This window comes from Suncus etruscus, chromosome 20 (genome assembly GCF_024139225.1).
Source record: "Suncus etruscus isolate mSunEtr1 chromosome 20, mSunEtr1.pri.cur, whole genome shotgun sequence".
NCBI lineage: Eukaryota > Metazoa > Chordata > Mammalia > Eulipotyphla > Soricidae > Suncus > Suncus etruscus.
The window spans coordinates 9,775,635-9,796,042 of NC_064867.1; the positions used below are offsets into that span (position 1 = coordinate 9,775,635).

A 20,408-nucleotide genomic window follows, 5' to 3' on the forward strand; every position below is an offset into this window, starting at 1 on the left:
TAAAGCACATGCGTAATTTACTTTGTAAAATGTGGTTTTCTTTACTTTTCTTTCTTTTGATAGGCAGGGCCACATTTAGTGGTGCCCCATTTGAAAGATGAGGGATCAAAAACCATGATAGGCTGCATGCTGGAAGCAAGTTAATCCCTTGTACTATCTCTCCATCCCTGGCAATGATTTTTTAATTTTTTGAGGTAGCATGACTATGATAGTGTTAATGATTTGGGGGTACGCAGCTACTGCAACTCTACCACCACTGATTATTATCCCCATTGACTTGCATACTTTAAGCCTACTGCTTCCTTCCTCATCCCCTACTCTTCTCCTCTTCTAATCCATAACTTCAGTTTATTGTCAAATCCTAGGGTCTGTTGTCATTGAATACTATGCACAGTTTTTATTTGTCAGTTACAGTCAACAAAGTTGAAAAATTAAAGTAAAACCTCAAAATGAATGTAAAGAAAATCAGAAATAACTTTCTGCCTCTGAGATGCTCCTTTAACTTACTGACACTTCAGAGATTTAATCTCTTTCTCATTACAAAAGGATAAATTCATCCTAATGGGAATGGGAAGAAACTAGGAAAATTAGTACCTACTGTAAGAAATTATAAGTTTTAGCAACCAGTATAAGGATCTAGTATGTGGAAAAATGTAAAAGAGCCTGAAGAACCAGCCAGACATTCTTGGTTAATGTGTCTCAACAGGTGCATCTTTATTGTGTATAGTTGTGGCAACATGTTTCTGCCTTGGAGAAGTTTCTTCTAAGTATTATAGTGTTGGATAACAGTGACCTTAGCATGACACAAAATTGACATGACCATGTAGTCAAGGCAAACATCCAAGATGTTTTTATAGTGTTTCCTGAGAAGTGGTTCCACTCTCCACGAAGAGTCACTAACTTGTCATTTGGATAAGCAGTATAGGGATCTTCCAATAGGAAAAGATTGGAGGGCTGGCCACAACAGTTACTGAGGAGCAGTTAGTACAGATGACTGTTGTGACACTATTGGCTATTAAGGTTTTGCTTTATAGGATGTGTAAAGCATTTATTATGTCCATTCTTCAACTAAGGTGTTTGGTTCAGTTTGGTTTATTTTTATGACTGTTCATTTCAGCTGCCTTGATTATATGACTGACATTAGGTTTATTGGAATTGCTGTCATTGTCACTTCTATATGGTAAACACCAAATATGAAGCTGTGTTCTGCATTTTTTTTCTGGGATTCTAAAAGCTTCATTTTTGTGACTTTGCTTATCTGTATTGGAAAGGGCATAACTAGGGCAGTATTTTTAAGTTGAAGCAATTTTTATATTGTGCATTTTGATTTTTGAGATAGAATTGGGAGGAAAATAGAGGTAAAATCCATATTAGAAAAAAATCCATATTAGAAAAAAAGGAATGCCCAATCAAAGTGTGGTTCATTTCTCCATGTTTGGCCAAGCTTAAATGATCTCTTAGATGCATATTATTTCATGGGCTATTGACCATCAATTTTACACAATTTAAGCTTGAGAGATTTAAGCAAATGCAGCTTACCTCTAAAATATGAGAGTGGGGCACAAAGATATGAGAGTAAAATGGAGAGAGTGATATTAAGAGAAAAAGACGTATTAATGGGAGGAGGGCCAGCCAACACATCGTAAGAGTCTAGTTGACTCTTCAAGTAATCTAAAACAAGAGTTTCATTGTTTCTCAGGTGATAGTTAAATATTGTTTTGAACGCTAATAGGTTTTGTGATCAATAAAACTTATATAGTAATATCTGGTTTCTATTTCATCATATCACTGACCTAAGCAATTGAAACTTTCCAATTCTTATCTCTCCTTATTTCTCAGAGTTGTTTTTCCTATTCAGAATACCTCTCACTTCCCACCTTACCTCTCCCTTTGTGCTAGTTGGAGGACTGATATTCTACATCTTTCCAAACTTACTTCCTAAGAGGGACAATCAAGATGCTGATAAAGAAATAGAATTTCAGAAGTTTATAGCTATACCAACAACTCACATAACAATGAAAGTGAGAGAAATAGAATGCCTGTCTTGAAGACAGGCAGGAAATATGGGGAGGGAGATAGGGAGCATTGGTAGCAAGAAGGTTGCACTGGTGAAGGGGGTGTACATTTTATGACTGAAACCTAAGTACAAACATTTTGGTAACCATGGTGCCTAAATAAAGATATTAAAAATTAAATTTTTCTGGGGCCGGCGAGGTGGCGCTAGAGGTAAGGTGTCTGCCTTGCAAGCGCTAGCCAAGGAAGGACCGCGGTTCGATCCCCTGGAGTCCCATATGGTTTCCCCAAGCCAGGGGCAATTTCTGAGCGCTTAGCCAGGAGCAACCCCTGAGCATCAAACTGGTGTGGCCCAAAAAACCAAAAACCAAAACAAAAAAAAATAAATTTTTCTTTTCTGGAAGATAAAAAATGAAATAAAATTTTATTCTATGACTGAGAACAAACTGTGAACATTTTTGTAACCACAGTGTTTATGTAAAGAAATTATTATAATAAAAAAAAAAACAAGAAATAGAAATTCAGGACTATCCCATGTAGAATCAAATTCATTTTCTCTGAATTGGGGCTAACTCTACTGATTTGTATCTTCAGGCATTTTTGTAAAACATAGTATGGTTCTTGAGTTTTCCATTAATAAAACTAAAGTACACAATTGGTTTCAAGATGAATAACATATACATATAATTTTTAATACATAACCTCAATATATACTGAGAGAAATATATTTTGTTCAGTGAAATATTTCTGTATTCACTAAAATACTTATACAACAGGTAGAAATGTATAGGGTACAATAGAAAGTTATCCATGCCTGCAAAAAATTTTTTTTCATCAAAAAAATTGGAGGGAAAAGCAGTAGGACGATTGCCTTGCATGCACTAACCTAGGACAAACTGTAGTTCGACCCCCTGGCATCTCATAGGTCCTCCAAGCGGGGAGCAATTTCTGGGCGCATAGCCAAGAGCAACCCCTGAGTGTCACAGGGTGTGGCCCAAAAACCAAAAAAAAAAAAATTGAAAGGTGGTTGGAATGATAGGACAGTGGGTATGGCATTTGCCTTGCATATGGGCAACAGTGATTTAATCCCTGTGTACCATATGAGTCCCCACCAGGAGAGATTTCTGAGTGCAGAGCCAGGAGTAACCCCTGAACTCTTGCATATGGAAGACATTTGTTCTTTGATTGAGTCATATCCCCAGACACTGTAATGCCCGTCAGAAGACAACTATTCCTGTTTATGCTCATCTGCACTGTCTCCTCTCCCAAAATTGATCAAGATAATCATCAGTCTTCTTCTTACTTTAAAAAGAGAAAAAAATAATACTTTGTTAATGTTGGAAAGGAATCATGGAACTTAAATAGAAGTGGTATACCTATATAAATATGTTATACACATAGTACAAGACTTAATTTTTGAAAGTGCTCACAATTTTTCTGAATAATTTAAGTATAGTTTAGGGGGAAATGAGTAAATTATGTTGTGTTTTAACAGCATTTTCAAATGTTCCTATCAAGAGAAAATAGTTAACTCGTATAATAAAAGTCCAGATGTGAAAGAAATTTAAGAACACACTCATTAATTAAAAACATAACAATACTAGTTCAAATGTTTGCATATCTAACAAATGTTAACTCCTTAACATGCATTTCTTTATACACATTTATAATATTTATATAATCATATACATACACATAATTTAGTCCACGTAACAATTTTCAGTTCTGGATAGAAGTAAGTCTCAGAAGAGTTAAATATTTGGCCAAAACATATGGGATTTTAGAAACTGCCTTAGATCTAAACTGAAAACTTAGCATCTCTATAGGAAATATAAAGCAAGTGAAAAGGCTCCTATTCATAATTACATTAAAAATTCAGTCTATCTTGAGACAACTACATAACTTATCATTTAAATGTGAGTAGAGATAGTTTATTTAAGCCATCAGAAAATAAGCATAAAATGAATAGTATTAAAAGAACAGATAAATATATCTATTAGCTTTAAAAATAAATACCAAAAACCTGCAAAAAAGAATGAAAATATGTTAATTTCATTATCATATATCAACTGAAAATTTTCATAACATATGACAAGTTTATGTTTTTCATAACATGTAAAATGATATATTTAATAAATAACAATATATTTAAATAATTCTATATTTAATAATGATGGGGTGTCACTTCTGATATACTATAAAATTTAAAAAATTTCTTGAGTGGTTTAGAACTCATCAGTCAATATTGCTTATCATAAAAGAAGTCCCAAGTGTCACCATGTCCAAAAAACCTTGATTATTTCTAAGAGTTGTCAGCATAATTCTTTTCATTAGGCCTGTAAAGGTTCAGCAATTTACGTAGTAATTATAACTACCAGTAAAACTGGGAGGAAATACCTCATTCATTCAGTCCATGTTCTTTCCAGAACTTTACACCAGAATGCTTTTGAATATGACTATTAATCTCCACAATTTTCATTATTCCAAGTGTTACACATAGCATATACCATATTTCATCACATTAATAAGGAGGTGCTATACCTTTATTGTATTCACTTGCTGAGAGTTAAGAAAATGGGCTGTAAGCTTGTTTTCTTGGTCTCAGGTGGTTGCATATTCTCAAAGAACCCTTTTGTTTTATAAATTCATTATAAGCTTTACAAATACAAGTAAAACACCTGTTAAAGTATAGTTCTATGAGTTTTGACAACTATATAGTACTCACTCCTGGCAAAGCTTCATATTTAGACTCTTGGGGCTATAAAGAAGATTAAGGAAAAGGTCCAGCTTTGAATAATTCAATGGGAATATATTAGTCATGATGTCACCATGCAGAACAATGATATCACTCCCTCAGAAATTCCTGCAGAAAGTCTCTTTGGAATCAATTTTCTTCAGTTTAAGCCCTTGGCCACCATTTATTCTCATGATATTGTCTTTACCAAAATGTTCTCAAAATAGAACCACAAAGAAAGTAGTCTCAGGTCTGTCTTCTTTCACCTGGCATCCATAGTCAAGTTCCCTGTATTGCTGAGTAGTTCTGCTTTGTAGGGAGAAACCACTCATTGTTTACCTGTCCAATGTTAAAAAATGTTTATGTTGTTTGAAATAAATTGCTGCTAATATCCACATTGCTTTTCTTACTAAGGTTTTATGACCAAATTACCTGCTTTTTAAAAAGGACAAACAACATATTCAATTATTTCATTTTATTCGGTGTTTTTCAGAAAGCACGAACTCAGCAGCAACAAGTCATTGTCCTAGAAGGTTGCAGCAGTTTAATTGCATTAATCTGTATTGCAATCACTTTCTTTGCATAGTTTCAGCTTCTAGGGAGATCCAACTTCTGCACTTGAAGAGTAAATAGCAACGAAAACAGAACATTATTAATATTTAACTCCTTCCTGTTCCAAAAAGAAGACATGTAACTTGATCTGACAGGGGGATGCAGTCATTGCTTTTAATAATGAATCGGTCTTGGAAGGAACAGAAAGATTTATAGATCTTAGCTGGACACAAACTAAGAAGACTATGTTATCCCTCTTTGGCTCTTTCACTCTGAGAAGTGTCAAAGTGTTTTCTTGTTCTGGCAGGAACCGCTATCTTCCTTAAAAGAGGATAGAGCTATTTCTGAGCAGACAGCCAGGAGTAAGCCCTGAGCACCGGGTGTGGCCCAAAAAAAAAAAAAAAAAAAAAAAAAAAAAAAAAAAAAAAAAGAGGATAGAAACAGCCTTTTTGATCAGGGATAAAGTTTCTGCAGTTCATGGTCTCAGAGCAATTTTAAATAAAAGCAACTTGCATTGGAAGGGCAAATGCCTATTTTATATAGATTGTCACATTTGTGACCAGAGACAAATCACACAAATCACACAAATCACATAAACATGTTTAGAAGTAAAAAGGGAAGATTTCTACAGTATGAAGTGGCAACTCTTTCTTTGTGTTGGGAAGAGATGCTGTTTTGCAAGATGAAAGCTATTATGTACAATAAAACTTTTGATATAAGACTATAAAAACTCACTTTCTCCTTTGGACCACATATAGTTAGACCATAAGGAAATGTTTGCTTTTATAGTTTCATTTAGCAAAAGAATTCCTGCATAGCATAGATTGCAAAATGGAGAAGACATATTTAGATGAATTATAGGTTCTGAGTTACACGTATAAAGGAAAATCCAGGTTTTATTTGAAAGACAAAAGAAACTCAAACAACTGATTTAAAAATAAACATTCATTTATGTTTTGGAAGGAATTGTGTGTGACAAATATTGTTGAGGTCTTGAGCAGAATTATGTAGTTTCCCTTTTACTATTATGATTTTACTATAAAATGTTTTATTGAAGTAACATTATATTACTATATATCTCAGATTTTCATGATTAAAAATCAATCTCATCAACTACATCTTTATGTTAATGTAACACTTTAAATCAGTTTTTTTCCTACACTCAACTCTTGTTTCCTTTTACCTCATGTACCTACCTGTTTTTCTCTTATTTCTAGTAGTCACTAGAAATTAGTCTTATAGTATAAATTTTTTTTGTTAGATGATCCATTTGTTTGCTCTCTCTGTATATCACATGAGTAAAATTAGATGGAAATTTGTATACTGAAACAAGTTAAAGACAAATATACCTTATTTAAAAATGAAACTAAATGGAAACTGGCTAGATAGTTTAGCTAATAGGGCATTTGCTTTTTATCTGTGTTCTATCCCTGACAACCCATATTTTCCTACCTGGGGACCACTAAGAGTGATACCTGAGTACAGAACCAGGAGTAACCCCTGAGCACTGCCATGTGTTACTGTAACCAGACCCCCAATGCTCTTTTACCTAAACTTTCTTTGGAGATGTTAATCCCACCTGGATGATCACCTGTGATATGTATAAAATGTGGAAAAGGCTGATTGTCTTAACAGTGGTGTATACAATTTAAACTTTGATGCTTTAAGTTCTTATATAGAATTCCAGCCTCTGGCAGAGAACAGGTAAACAAAAGTTTCCTTCTAACTTTTTTTTTTTTTTTTTTTTTTTTGGTTTTTGGGCCACACTCAGTAATGCTCGGGGGTTACTCCTTGATTTGTTCTCAGAAATCCTTCTGGCTTGGGAACCCTATAGGATACTGGGGAGGGAATCAAGGTCCATCCTGGATCAGCTGCGTGCAAGGCAAATGCCCTTATCACTCAGATCCCTTGTTTGTTTTGTTTTGTATTGTTTAAAACACAAAAGGTAGAAATGTAACACTGCCCCAGTGCCCCTTTACCTGAACTTTCTTTAGTGATGTTAATTCCACCTGATGACCAATCCATCCACACCTGGGATGGGGTGGGCTGTTTTAAATAAAACAAAAGGGGTGTCTGGCTGGGGAAAAGTGAGAGGAGAAGCAGCAGAGAGTTCCTGAAGAGAGACATCTGATAGACAGCATAGGGAGAGCTTGACAAAAATGAGCACTTGGCCAAAGAAAGCCTGAGAAATAGAGAGCTGACTCCGATGAGTATATTATCTGACAGCTGTAATATTAGTCTTCACCACCATCCTGCCTCATCAGACCCGTCAGCCTAAGGGGTTATAAACACAATGCTCAGGGCTGCCTCACCCGATATCATGCTCTTTATATTTTATATTTTAATTCAATATGCGACCACAAAACAAACAAAAAACAAAAAGGAAAGAAACTAAAGGGGAAAAAAATTTAAATCTGTTTGAGATTTTAATGTTCTTATCCCCCAACCCCACGGAAGGGCATAGCAATATGTCACTTATGCCATAGAAATATTAATGAATTGACTTGAATGAAGAACTAGGTGTTTTCCCCCGTGCGACTTTTGGAACTTTGATTGGCCTTCAGCTTTTATGAACTGTTTTCTGAACAGCAAGGCAAGGACACTGTCCTTTCATGGATTGATTTTGCATTGACTTCTACCCTTCTCAAAAGGAAGGAACATGGAAAACCCATTGAAATTTTCCCATAGCCTAGGGAGTTTAGTCTTTATATTAGACTGTAATTTATCCATTTAAGTTCTGTAGGGAGTTTAGTCCTTATATTAGACTGTAATTTATCCATTTAAGTTCTGTATACTATTCTTGCCTTAAATTCTAATCTCTACTATGATCCTTATTTTATCTTTGGTTTCCAATGATGATGATTTGAGATGTTTTAAGACTATACCAAGAAATATGACTTAATGGTAAAATTAATATAGCCTGTTAAAGTTCTGAGTAATATCTCTGGAGTAGATGCCTAACATAAGACATTTTATCCCAATTCTTTTCATGAGCTAGAATTTAATATCCTACTTAGGAGAATGTAAACTAAGTTAACTTGTAGGATGAGATTTATTTGGAACCAAAGTATTTGGGAAGAGAGTATAAAATAAATTAAGCATGGAGATTGTTCACAATTACCTGTGCTGGAAGAAAATCAAGGAAACAACCCTGCACACCTATTTGAGGCTTTGGTTTCACATGCCACTGAAGAAGACAACAAGTCATTATTTCCTGACTCAAGGCAGGATTTCTAAAAGAAGCCAGATGAGCACAATTTTTTATGCACATTATTCTTGAAGTTATGGATTTTTACATATTATAATATATTTTTCTAATTTGATCATGAAGTTTATAAACGATGTCCCATACAAAATTTAGCTATCTATCTATGGACTAGATGTGCCAAATAGCCTTCAGATGTTTAAGTGTTGGAACTATAATGTAAAGCATCAAATATTTCATGACTCAGGAAAATCATCCCTCAATAAAATATATTAGTGCTATAAAATTTTTATGACACAAATATCTTATTTGTTTATTGTTATTGAGAGTTATTTTCAAGCTCTAATAACCAAGTAGAATATTTTAAACAGAGATTGGATACTTTATGAAGCCTAAAATACTTACTCTTGGAGTTTTATAGAAAAAATGTCTGCTAACCCAAATCAGAATAATTAGCATCCAAGCAGAAATACTGAATTACCCTTCTTCATGTTGCTTCTTCAGTATTTATTTTTTAATTGTAGATAGTAATGAGTAACTCTGGTATGATTTTAAACTCTGTTCTGGAAAATATAAAACAAATCCTAAGATATGAATATAGTATAGTATATATAGAGATTTAAAAATTAATCTGAACAATTTTTGTGTAGAAAAAATATCATGTATGTATAATTTTCTGTTTATATTATCTACCTTTTAAGTCATGATGATATATTTTAAATCCAATTATAATAAAACCCCTTTTATTTATTCTTTGGTCATTAGTCTGACTGATTACCCAGGCTCTTTGCACATAATTTGCAAATTGTTATAAAATCAGTCTCATAGTTCTCATAGAATTTTGGCTATTTTAGAGAAAATACAATGTAGATTTATTAAGCTGAAATTAAAAGCAATTATAAAATCTAGAATTGGGGCATACTAATTTATTCATGGTTTAGGATTTGGTCAAACATAAGCCTCTAAATTTATTAGAAACTGAATCATATTGCTTTCTGCAGTCATGGTGCAAGTTAAGGTAGTCCCGCTTATTTCGTCTTCTCATTCACCTTGGGAAAGGTCAAAAATAGTCTCACCCACATACACAATGATGGGAAGGTCTACACTATTTGAATCATTTACTTTTGAAATCTTTGGACTAAATTTTGAAAAGTGAATTTAGAGTCTTCCTGATTAAGTTTCTAGTTTCAGTGAAATAGCATTGCTGTGAAAGTTCTAGATAAATGATGACACAGAAGATTATTGGAATACAAAATTCCATTTAAAACGGTATGAGAACATGAGCAGAAATCAATATGCAAAGTAGTTTCAAGATTCTTGATTCAAATCATTCACACACCCACGGAACTAGGACAGTTAAACAAGCACTGCTTTTTCAGTATGGTCGGAAATCACACGGAGATTGAGTGTTAGTCTTTCCTAGGGATCACGTGGAAATTGATAACTATTATTCAGAAACTATATAAACTTGACATTAGTTCTACTGTCGAATTTAAAATAAAGCTAAAACTAAGCTCATTATTTTTCTGTTTATTTAGTTAATATGCATTTCCATTAGTAATTAAGAAATTAGTTTTATTTTTTTTCTCACCAAAGTATGTCTGTAATGAATTAAGGAGAGAATCCTCCTCATTTCACAGACTATGTGAAAAATACTTTTTATAGAGAAAATTGGTAGAAGTAAGTAGGTAACACATTTAAAAATGTATTCCACAGTCATTATAATTTATTTTAATAAAACGTTACAAATGTGCCTGACTCGTTGGCTACAATGAGAGAGTAGTTTTCTCTCTTTTTCCTTGGGTTTAAGAAACTTTTAAATATGAAATACTATTATATGCTGCAGGGGTGTGACAACAAATTTCTGTTTAAATGACTAAATCATTGCTGGAACATAATTTAAGGGGGGAAAAAACTGCAATCCTATAGAAATGTGTCGATTAGGTTTCTGTGCAACCAAATAGAAATGTCAGGATCTTCCTCCACTTAAGATGCAGGGGCTGGTGCACTGAGGCACAAGAAAAGAATTTGATTTACAATTTGAAGGAAAAATCAGCAGTAAAATAATTGAGAGCTGGAAAGCAATCTCACTCCTGCCAAATTGCTTTCTCCCATGCATGCTCTATTTAGGGGTGATATTCGAATACTTACATTTAGTCTGTGCATATTCCCCTGTGAATATTCTATCCTGTCAGATTAAGACTGTTTCTCTGCTGTGATCAGCAAAAGAGAATATTCAAGTTACCCAATTTGGGATTATGCCTGGAACTTTTTTTTTAAGTGATTGATTTTTTTAAAGTGTAAAAGTGATAAGCTGGTTAGCAATGAGAACATTTTTTTGTTCCAAAATTGCAAAAACATGAATTCCTTTCAAATAAGCTTTAGTTCAACACATTGTAAGACATAGAGTAGAATATTTACAAAAAACATCTAGTGCGGCTGCTATAATATTGCTAAATGTTGGTGCAATTATAGCTGCCTTCTCTATTTATTTATAGACGAATAATTACTTCAAGAGGTTAGATTATATTTATAGATTCAAATTAAAATACATATCACTCTAAGGTCCTTGTTTGGACCACATATTAATATGTAGTCATTTATAATTTTTAAACATCCAGAGGTAAACATTGGCTTAGTAGTTTGCCTCTTATGCCATCTGTTTCATTCATAGGTCTTATGGTATTATATCACAACCAAGTGTTAAAGATCAGAACATTTTAAATTAAATATACCAATGATTTTCTGGTACCTTTGTTAATCATATATACATCTTTTACTTATTTTTTGTTTGCTTTCAGAAAGTGTAAACGTGGTTTTCATTTTGTTAATTGTCTCTTGTGAGCCTCTGGTACGTGATACTAGAATCAAAATTCCAAAGCTCTCTAATTATAAGACAGAAAATATGTGGGAAGTAAAATGCATGTTTTGAAAGGTAAATGTGAATACACAATGCAAATTAGACTTGAGCCTAGAAATTGACGGTTTTGTTTTAAATTTTAAATTAGCTACACATCAGTTAAATCCTGGGTACATAGAGGAGACTGCAAATAAATAAATATTTATTTATTTTTTTTAAATTCCAGTTATTTATTTTTAAAAATTCCACTTTATAAAGCTGTAAAATTGATCATATGTAACTCACATAGCTCGACATTTGCCTCAGGTGAACTTGGTCTTGCTAATAGCATGGTCGTTCTCCTATCTTCAGTTCCATTTCAAAAGTTCATGTCTCATCCAAACAGGTGGACAAAAACAAATAACCTCATTCAAAAATGGGAAGAATAAATTACAGAAATTTCCCCAATAATGCTTTTCTCAATAAATTTTCTCAATAAAAAATTCCTCAATAGGGACCAGAATGATAGCACAGTGATTTGCCATTTGCCTCGCACATGGCTTACCTGGGACGGACCCGGGTTTGATCCCAGGCATTCTTTATAGTCCCCCAAGACTGCCAGGAGTGATTGCTGAGTGCAGAGCCAGAAGTATCCCCTGAGCACCACCAATTGTGGCTCAAAAACAAACAAACAAACAAAAATCTCAATAAATAATAGGCAAAAAAAAAGCACAAAAAATGCTCTATATTACTAATCATCAAAGAGATGCAAATCAAAACAACAATGAGGTACCATCTTACAACCACAGAGTCTGGCACATGTTAAAGAACAAGAACAACTAATGCTGACATGGATGTGGGGAGAAAGGGACTCTCATTCACTACTGGTAGAAATATTGATTGGTCCAGCCTTTCTGAAAAACAATATGGAAATTCTTTATAAAAAACTAGAAATTGAGCTTCTGTATGACCCAGCATTTTCACTTCTAGAAATATAATCTACAGGCCCCCAAACACAATTTCCTCTGCATTTCTAAGCCCATTGCAGCAGTATTCACAAATGCCAGAATCGGGAAACAGCCCAAGTGCCTGACCAGATGAGTGGATAAAGAAACCATGGAACATCCACATAATAGAATACTATGCTGTCTTTAAAGAAATAAAATTATGAAATTTGCTTATACATGGATTATATGGAGAATAGTATGCTGAGTAAAATGAGACAGAGGGAGAGGGATATATATATATATATATATATAAATGATAGCACTCATTTGTGATATCTAAAAATAGATATATGATAATAATATCAAATGACAATAGAGGCAGGGCCAGGAGGACCAGTCCATGGTAGGAAGCTTGCCAAAAATCATGGGGGAATAGAGTTAAGGCTGTGAAGGGACCACTATGACTATGAGAGTTAAAAAACAATTATTCTGGAAATGAAGTGAGTGCTAAAAGTAAGTGATATGCATGATAGTCATTCACTAACAGTATTGCAAACCACAGTGCCTAAAAGAAATAGAGAAGAAAAAGAAGAGAAATGAGGAGAGCAAAAGGAAAAGGGGATGAAAGAGGTAAAGGAGAACTAGGAGAAGAAGGAGAAGGAAGAAGAAGGAGAAAAAGGATGAGGGAGAAAAAGAAGAAAGAATAGGAGGAATAAGAAGGAGGAGGGGATTTGCCACAGAGGCAGGCAAAGTAAAAGGGGAGGGTGGGAGGAAGGATAGGGAAGGAAGCTAGGTTCATTGATGATGGGAAATGTGTACTGTTGAAGGGTATGGTACATTGTATGACTGAAATTCAATCATGAACACTTTATAACCGCCTCTCATGATAATTCAAATTAATTATTTTTTTAAAAAGATGTCCACCGGTTCTTGGAATTGTAAATAAGTGGATACATTTCATGATTCTAAGTTTGATCATAATTTGCATTGTTGTTTGAACACAAAAGGTGAAATTTAGGAGATGGAAATGGAAACTGGTGGATCAGATGTTTAAATTATATGTGGTTGTACACACATATGTACATGTATACATGTAGTGAAGAAGCATAACAACCAGGTCAAATGTCATGTGCACTTAGCCATTTTGTATCAGATATCATATATTTGGGCATGACACAATCAGATATTTCTGTTTAGAACATCTATGTGAAATCATGTTTCCTTTTCTTTTTTCTTTTTTTTTAATTTTTATATATATCTTTATTTAAGCACCTTGATTACAAATATGATTGTAGTTGGGTTTCACTCATGTAAAGAACACCCTCCTTCACCAGTGCAACATTCCCATCACCTATGTCCCTGATCTCCTTTTCACATAAAACTCTCCCCTCTCCTTAATCCTTGAAAGTGGGGCTTATTTCTGAGGAGTCACAAAGGATTTCAGGAAACACCTATCACATTCATTGCAGGGTTTATTTTTGTTTTGTTGTGTTTTGGGCTCACACCCGACGGCGCTCAGGGTCACTTCTGGCTCTGCTCTGCTCAGAAATCGCTACTGGCAGGTATGGGACACCCTATGGGATGCTTGGATTCAAACCACCATCTGACCTGGATCGGAAGTTTACAAGGCAAATACCCTACCGCTGTGCAATCTCTCCGCCTCCAGTGCACGTTTCTTAAGTTTCATTGTAAACTCAGTCTCTTGAATGTCTCTTTGTGTAAACTCGATCTGGACTCCTAAGAATTTGGTTGAAACTTTGCAATTTCTTTTAGAATGTATAATTTGGTAAGAAAGTTATTTAGCAATAATAATCTTTAATTTGATATTTTTAATATTTCCAAAGAATTAAACTTATTTTATATATAAAGCACCTTTCCATATATCACTTTTTGCTTACTTTTTATAATTTTTTCACCAGATTTTATCATTCTGTTTTTTGTTTGTTTGATTTTTTGGTCGGGGGAGGTGAGCTTTAAAATCAGAAATAACTCCTGGCATACCATATGGGATACCAGGGATTGAACCCGGGTCCATCTTGCATTGCCCACCTACTGTGTTTAATTTTCACTAACTTGGTTTCTGATTTCATCTTCTATTTCCGCATTTCTTAAAGTTCTTTTTTTTAAATGTCACCTTGTATGACAAGACCTCCAACTTTTGCTAGAATGACAACATCATTGCACTTACCAGGTGTTTCTTTTGCTTTAGTTGACATAGAGTAGTTCTTGTTTTATGAGGATTTCAGTTATAAAATTTTCTAATTAGAGGAGGGCAACATGATATAGATAAATTTACCCTTTCTATTCTCTTTGGGGAGATATCAGGGTTAATTCCAACACAGTCTATTTCTGGGGGCTTAAAACACCAAATATTTTTCACGAGATTTGGAACAGATCAAAGGTGTGTCGAGTGCCTGATGAAGCAGTTTTGTTTGTCTTCACGGAAGTATTCAACAAACACAGGAAACTTAGAAACTAGAGTTGGGTGGGATGGTCACAATATGTGAAAGGCTCATGGGAACTGAGATTTATGGCACTTGTCTACATAATACCTTTTTAAGTACACTATATCTAGTGCCATTTATGTATGCATGCCTTCCTCTGGAGTAACTAAATCGCATCTTCCTGAGAATAGAAACTCATTATATTCCCTTTCCACATACTCACCTAGGACACATGATGACATTTTAAAAGAGTTAAAATACAATGGAACACCTTGGCTTGCATTTCCAGAATAGTAAGAATGCATTAGTTTGCAAAGATCAGCTTTACTATTTTAAAAGGTTTTAACCTTTTTTTGACGGTCACACTTACCAATTTGAAAATAAATGTTTCCCTTATGATTCTTATATTGTGTTCTATGTTCCGCAAACATTAAACCTTTAGAAGCACTTGTGCTTGGGGCTCATTGTTCTCATATTAGCTGAATCTATAAAATTCTTGATGCCATTTCTAACTTTAGACCTTATAATAAAATAAACCTGCTTATATTTCTCATATGTGCCATTTCAAAACTAAAAAGTATTAGTATTCAAATTTGAAAATACCTGATAACTGGATTAGTATTTTCATCTATATATTATCATACAGATTTTGTGGTTTCTTTATATATATGTATATATAAAATCATTTTATTCAATATTACATGAACTGGCAAATATGTAAATATAACATTTGAAAATTTTTTGACTGTAATCCACCAAAGTTTATGATTTAAATTTTTTTTCAAATTAAAAAAGTCAAGAATACATAAGTATAAGCCAGGTTATATGGTAAATGGAACAGTCATATCCCAACTAGATATTTCAATAGTTAATAATATTTTGGAATATTTTAAATATTTCCCTAACTCTATTCCTGTATCTACACTTATACTTTCATTGATTTCTAAAAAAGTTACCAAATATAAGTAGTAGTCATGTTTTTCTTTCATTATTTTAATATATTATTATATATCTTTAATATATAATAGTATAATAGAATAATATATAATAGTCATGTTTTTCTTCCATTTTCAATCTTTTAATTCTGGTAATATTGGTTTATATATTTACATATATTTTATTTACATATTTTAGTGGGTCATCGCATTCTATTAAATTGAAATCATCATGCTCCCCAATAGTAATTTCAATTCTGTAGTCACAGTCTAAGGGATTATTTGTATTGGATAGTATCTGTTTTCTTGCTTTGTTTCTTTACATACCATATGAGTGGGGGGGGACAGAAAGAGAGAGAATCACCCACTATTTGTCTATGGTTTTTACTTATTTTGATTAGCATGACCCACCCCAGTTTTATTTATGTTATTTTAAAAGGTAAATAAGTTTTGTTTAGTAAAGCTGTATTGATTGCCTTCCAGGACTAAAATCTTTCCTCACTCAAACACAGAACCTTGGTTATTTCATCTCCAAAAGTCTGTATCTCAGTCTCTTTACCTTGGAGTGGACATTAGTGGAGCTTTCTTAAGTGGGAAGTGGTTTGTGACGATTAAGTGAGTTAATATGCCTAATGCACTTGAATCCATCTTCATAAACTATAACTTCTTAGGAGGTCATGATGATTACCATTGGCCTTCTATGCACATGAGGATGAAAAACACATAAGTGGAAATCAGTGAATATCAAATGATCATGTCCAATGTTATTGTAATGCTTTACCATTTTGGCCTTTTAGCTCCTCTCTTTCTCTCTTCCATGCAGGTGGCCCCAACCATAAAAGAAAGGATGATGAGGAAGGGGAGCTTGATGCTGGGTTACCAACCCCACCGAGGAAAGGTCAATTTCTTCCGCCAGGTGGTGATCAGTCCTCAAGTGAGCCGAGAAGACATGGACTTTCTCTTGGATGAGATTGACCGACTGGGTAGAGACATGTAGCTATGGCTTTGGTCCCTTAGAGGCATGTATTACAGTTTAGGAAGTATTCTAGATCTGGGTATACAGGGACACATAGGAATTTCCAGTCCCTCTGTTGATAAATAGGAAACATGCTATTCCAGGCCCAATGACACCAAATGCTATGCAAAGGGTATTGATGATTTGTAGCTACCATAATACTAATTGACGCTAGATGGAAAAAAATTAAAAAATAAATCTTTCTCATGATTGTCTCCATAACAAGCTTTGGAGAGTTTCAGTTTCAGTGTCATTTGTGATTGGGGTCTAAGCATTGGGGTCATTGCTTTTTAAGAAACATATAAATGAACATTGGTCCTCAAAGTGTGATTCTTAAACTATATCATCAGCATTTTCCCTGTGATTTTGTTTAAAATTCAGATATTCAGATATTCAGTTTCTCCCCAAAACAATTGAATAGTAACTCTAGTGAATGGGGACAAGTTTTCTGTGTTATAATGAACCCTCCAGGAGGAAAGGAAAGACAACCCATGGCTTATTGAAAGCCTATTAATATGGAATAATCACTCTGGTATTTTGCAGGCAAAAGCATGTCCACTGTTACAGTGGTCACTGAGCCAGTCTTGGACAATGATGTAGCATCTATGGCAGACATGTCAAAGGGTATCAGCATGTTAAGGCTATTTGTAAAGAGACTATATGAGATCTTTGCTTTCTGTTCATAGATCATTATGCTAGTTAAATATTCTCAAAACTCAAAATGAACTATTTTCTATTCTAGTTGTTTAAATTATAGATAAGGATAAAAGACAAATACCATGCTGTGGCTTTTCCAATCAAAGCAATAGATCTAATTCACTTTCCCAATTTGTCATTCATTAGCAGCAAGTGTCCTTAGATATATATCTTTAACTAGAGAATCTCTCTTGACTTGAAGGGCACGTTGCTTACCTTGCTCTCTATTTATAGGGATTAACCAGAAAGAAGTACTATATTTATATAGTAAACATAGAGGAAACATTACCTTTCTTAAGCATTAAATTGTCAGTGTGGTGGTTGGTTAAGTGGTTTACACTGAGCAAAGAATCTGAGAATCAGAGGCCTTTCAGTGCAAATAATAGCTCCATTTCTCCTGTGAATGGACAGTTATAATAGTCTCCTGAATCTGGTCCTAGATTTCAAGGAGAATATTATTTTTGGCAAAGAAGTAGACAGAAATCCGAGTTTCAGTTGTAGAGTTTATCAAGGTATTTTTGAGTCAAATTAGCATTCTGATTTGGAAGGTAAATAATTAAAGACTCTTAAAGTATTAGATTTAGCATAGTCAATGAACTTTTCATACTCTATTAATTTGTTCTATATAATTTTGAAAAACATGAAATAACAGTGACCTATTTTTCTTTATTCTCCATTTTGCATTGAGGTATTTTGCTCTAGGAAATTAGCTTTCTTATTAGTTCCACTGGTCAAGAATATTCTGTTTTCACTGAATTACTTCAATCTCTGGTGATAGCTACTTATAAATGTATTGTATATGGTTCTGCTTCAATTATGACTTCCTTTCATCTTTATTTTTCTACATCAAATATTAATGATATTGATGTTTACAGTATTTGAGATTAATGGTATAAAAGTAATGTTCATTTAGTGTAGTGGACTTTCCTTTTCTTGTCACCTTTTTACTGATTTAGACCAATACCCTTTTAGTGTTGACATTGGTTGGCATTGATACAGTGGATTGGAAGTTGTCAATATTTAATTAACACTTTGAATAAAATGGATAACGTAGTAAAATACAGATTTGCCTCATTTAGTTTTTCTTCATCTAATATACATACTTTATGGGAAAATACAATAGACACAGCATAACTTCTACTTTGCATCTTTTTTTTGTGAATTAAAAGTCCTTTGGTCAATGAAAATAAACTGCTACCAGAAACCTTGAAAATTCCATTATTTTTCCTTAAGTATTTTCTGGGGCTGGAGAGACAGCATGGAGATAGGGCATTTGCCTTGCATGCAGAAGGATGGTGGTTCAAATTCCAGCTCCCATGTGGTTCCCTGAGCCTGCGAGGAGTGATTTCTGAGCGAAGAGCCAGGAGGAACCCCTGAGCAATGTTGAGTATGATCCCCCCAAAAAGAACCTTAAGGTATTTTCTTAAAATATCAATATGTACCTAAAATATTACACTGAAATATTTGTAATCCGCTTTGGTCAAAATAAAATGTATTCTTAAAAATATTAACACTTTGGTCAAAATAAAAAACGTTATAAAATATTAATATATGCTATATTCAATCAGATATTTGAACAATCAAGAGCAAGTATTCAATCAGATATTTGAACAATCAAGAGCAAGTACTTGGGGCCGGCGAGGTGGTGCTAGAGGTAACGTGTCTGCCTTGCAAGAGCTAGCCAAGGAAGGACCGTGGTTTGATCCCCCGGCCTCCCATATGGTCTCCCCAAGCCAGGGGCAATTAAACCAAAAAAAAAAAAAAAAAGAGCAAGTACTTGATAACAACGTTTTTTTGTTTTTTTTTTTTTTCCCCCAAAACTGACAGTATACCTACTATATTGCAAGCAGTTAGCTAGAGGTGAGGGTCAGATCATGAACAAAATTCACTAAGTTCCTTCTTTTCTGAAGCATTTCACCTAATTGGAAGAGACGATGAACAAGTAAATAGATAATGTCAGGTGATGACATGTGTCCTAAAGAAAATTAAATACAGTAAAAGTATATAATATGGAAATGATAATGTATCTGGTATTGGAAAAAAAGTTTTCCATAAACAACTCTAGGGAAATATTTGAGTAACATTTGTTGAATATTCAATGAACAACATGGAGGTAAGTATGGCTGGAAACAGAAGAGAAGATATTATGGATAAACAGTAAATCTACAAAGTATCTTCTAGAAAGTCCAGGTGAGATACACATTAGAGAAACTGAACAGGGCAGTTAAATGATTCAACTTGAACATAATTTCCCTCTACCATTTGAAAAATAAGGCATACTCTGGTAAAAGTGGATTTCTGGAGAATTATGAGACAATTTCAGCATGAGAGATTACTCTAGAGTTTTAGTAAAGGAAGTGTGGCTAAAGGTATAATTATGGAAGCATTTAAAATAATTGAATGAGACCAGAGGAGTTAACAAAAGTTTCTATGACTTTTGAGCACAGAAAATATAAGAACAAAATTATTATCGACTGAGATGAGGAAGGCAAGGGTAGCTTTTCTGTTTATTCATTTGGTTTATTCTAGTGAGGCCTCACACCATAATAAGCATTTCTTACTACTGACTCTATGTTCAATGCTCAGGGAACCCATATGGGTTGTCAGTTATCGACCCAAGCATTCTACCTGCTATCCTATCTCTTCTATCCCACAATAAAAGTGATTTTATCTGTTTTTTTCTTATACAAAATTTGAACAAAGTAAAACAATCAGATATAATTACTTAACTAGAGTCTGTTCTTCAGAGAACAAGTTGAGAATACAAATAAACATTTTATAACCATCCATATAGTTTTTTAAAAATGATTATAATGGATATTATAATCTATAGAGTATAGCTAATGTTGGTAGAAAGAACCAAGAAAAATTGGTCGTTCAGATATAGGTAAAAAATTAGCTGTATAAAAGCTAGGTATTGGTCAGTTAGAGTTGCCAATGTAGGAATAACTTTTTGGAATTTTTCTTGGTAAAATAATAAATTTGTAATTAAATATAATTTTAATATTCTAGTGGCCATTAGACTTAA

At 33.7% G+C, this 20,408-nt stretch overlaps 1 protein-coding gene across 1 annotated transcript in view; it reads left to right on the top strand.

Moving 5' to 3' along the window:
• The window catches only part of GADL1 (glutamate decarboxylase like 1), a 239,878-nt gene extending 223,036 nt beyond the window's left edge, over positions 1-16,842 (top strand). The window contains exon 15 of the mRNA XM_049766059.1: positions 16,493-16,842. Within this exon, the coding sequence (XP_049622016.1) occupies positions 16,493-16,666 (174 nt within the window). The 3' untranslated portion in view covers positions 16,667-16,842. The remainder of the gene's footprint in view (positions 1-16,492) is intronic.
• Positions 16,843-20,408: the final 3,566 nt, after the last annotated feature.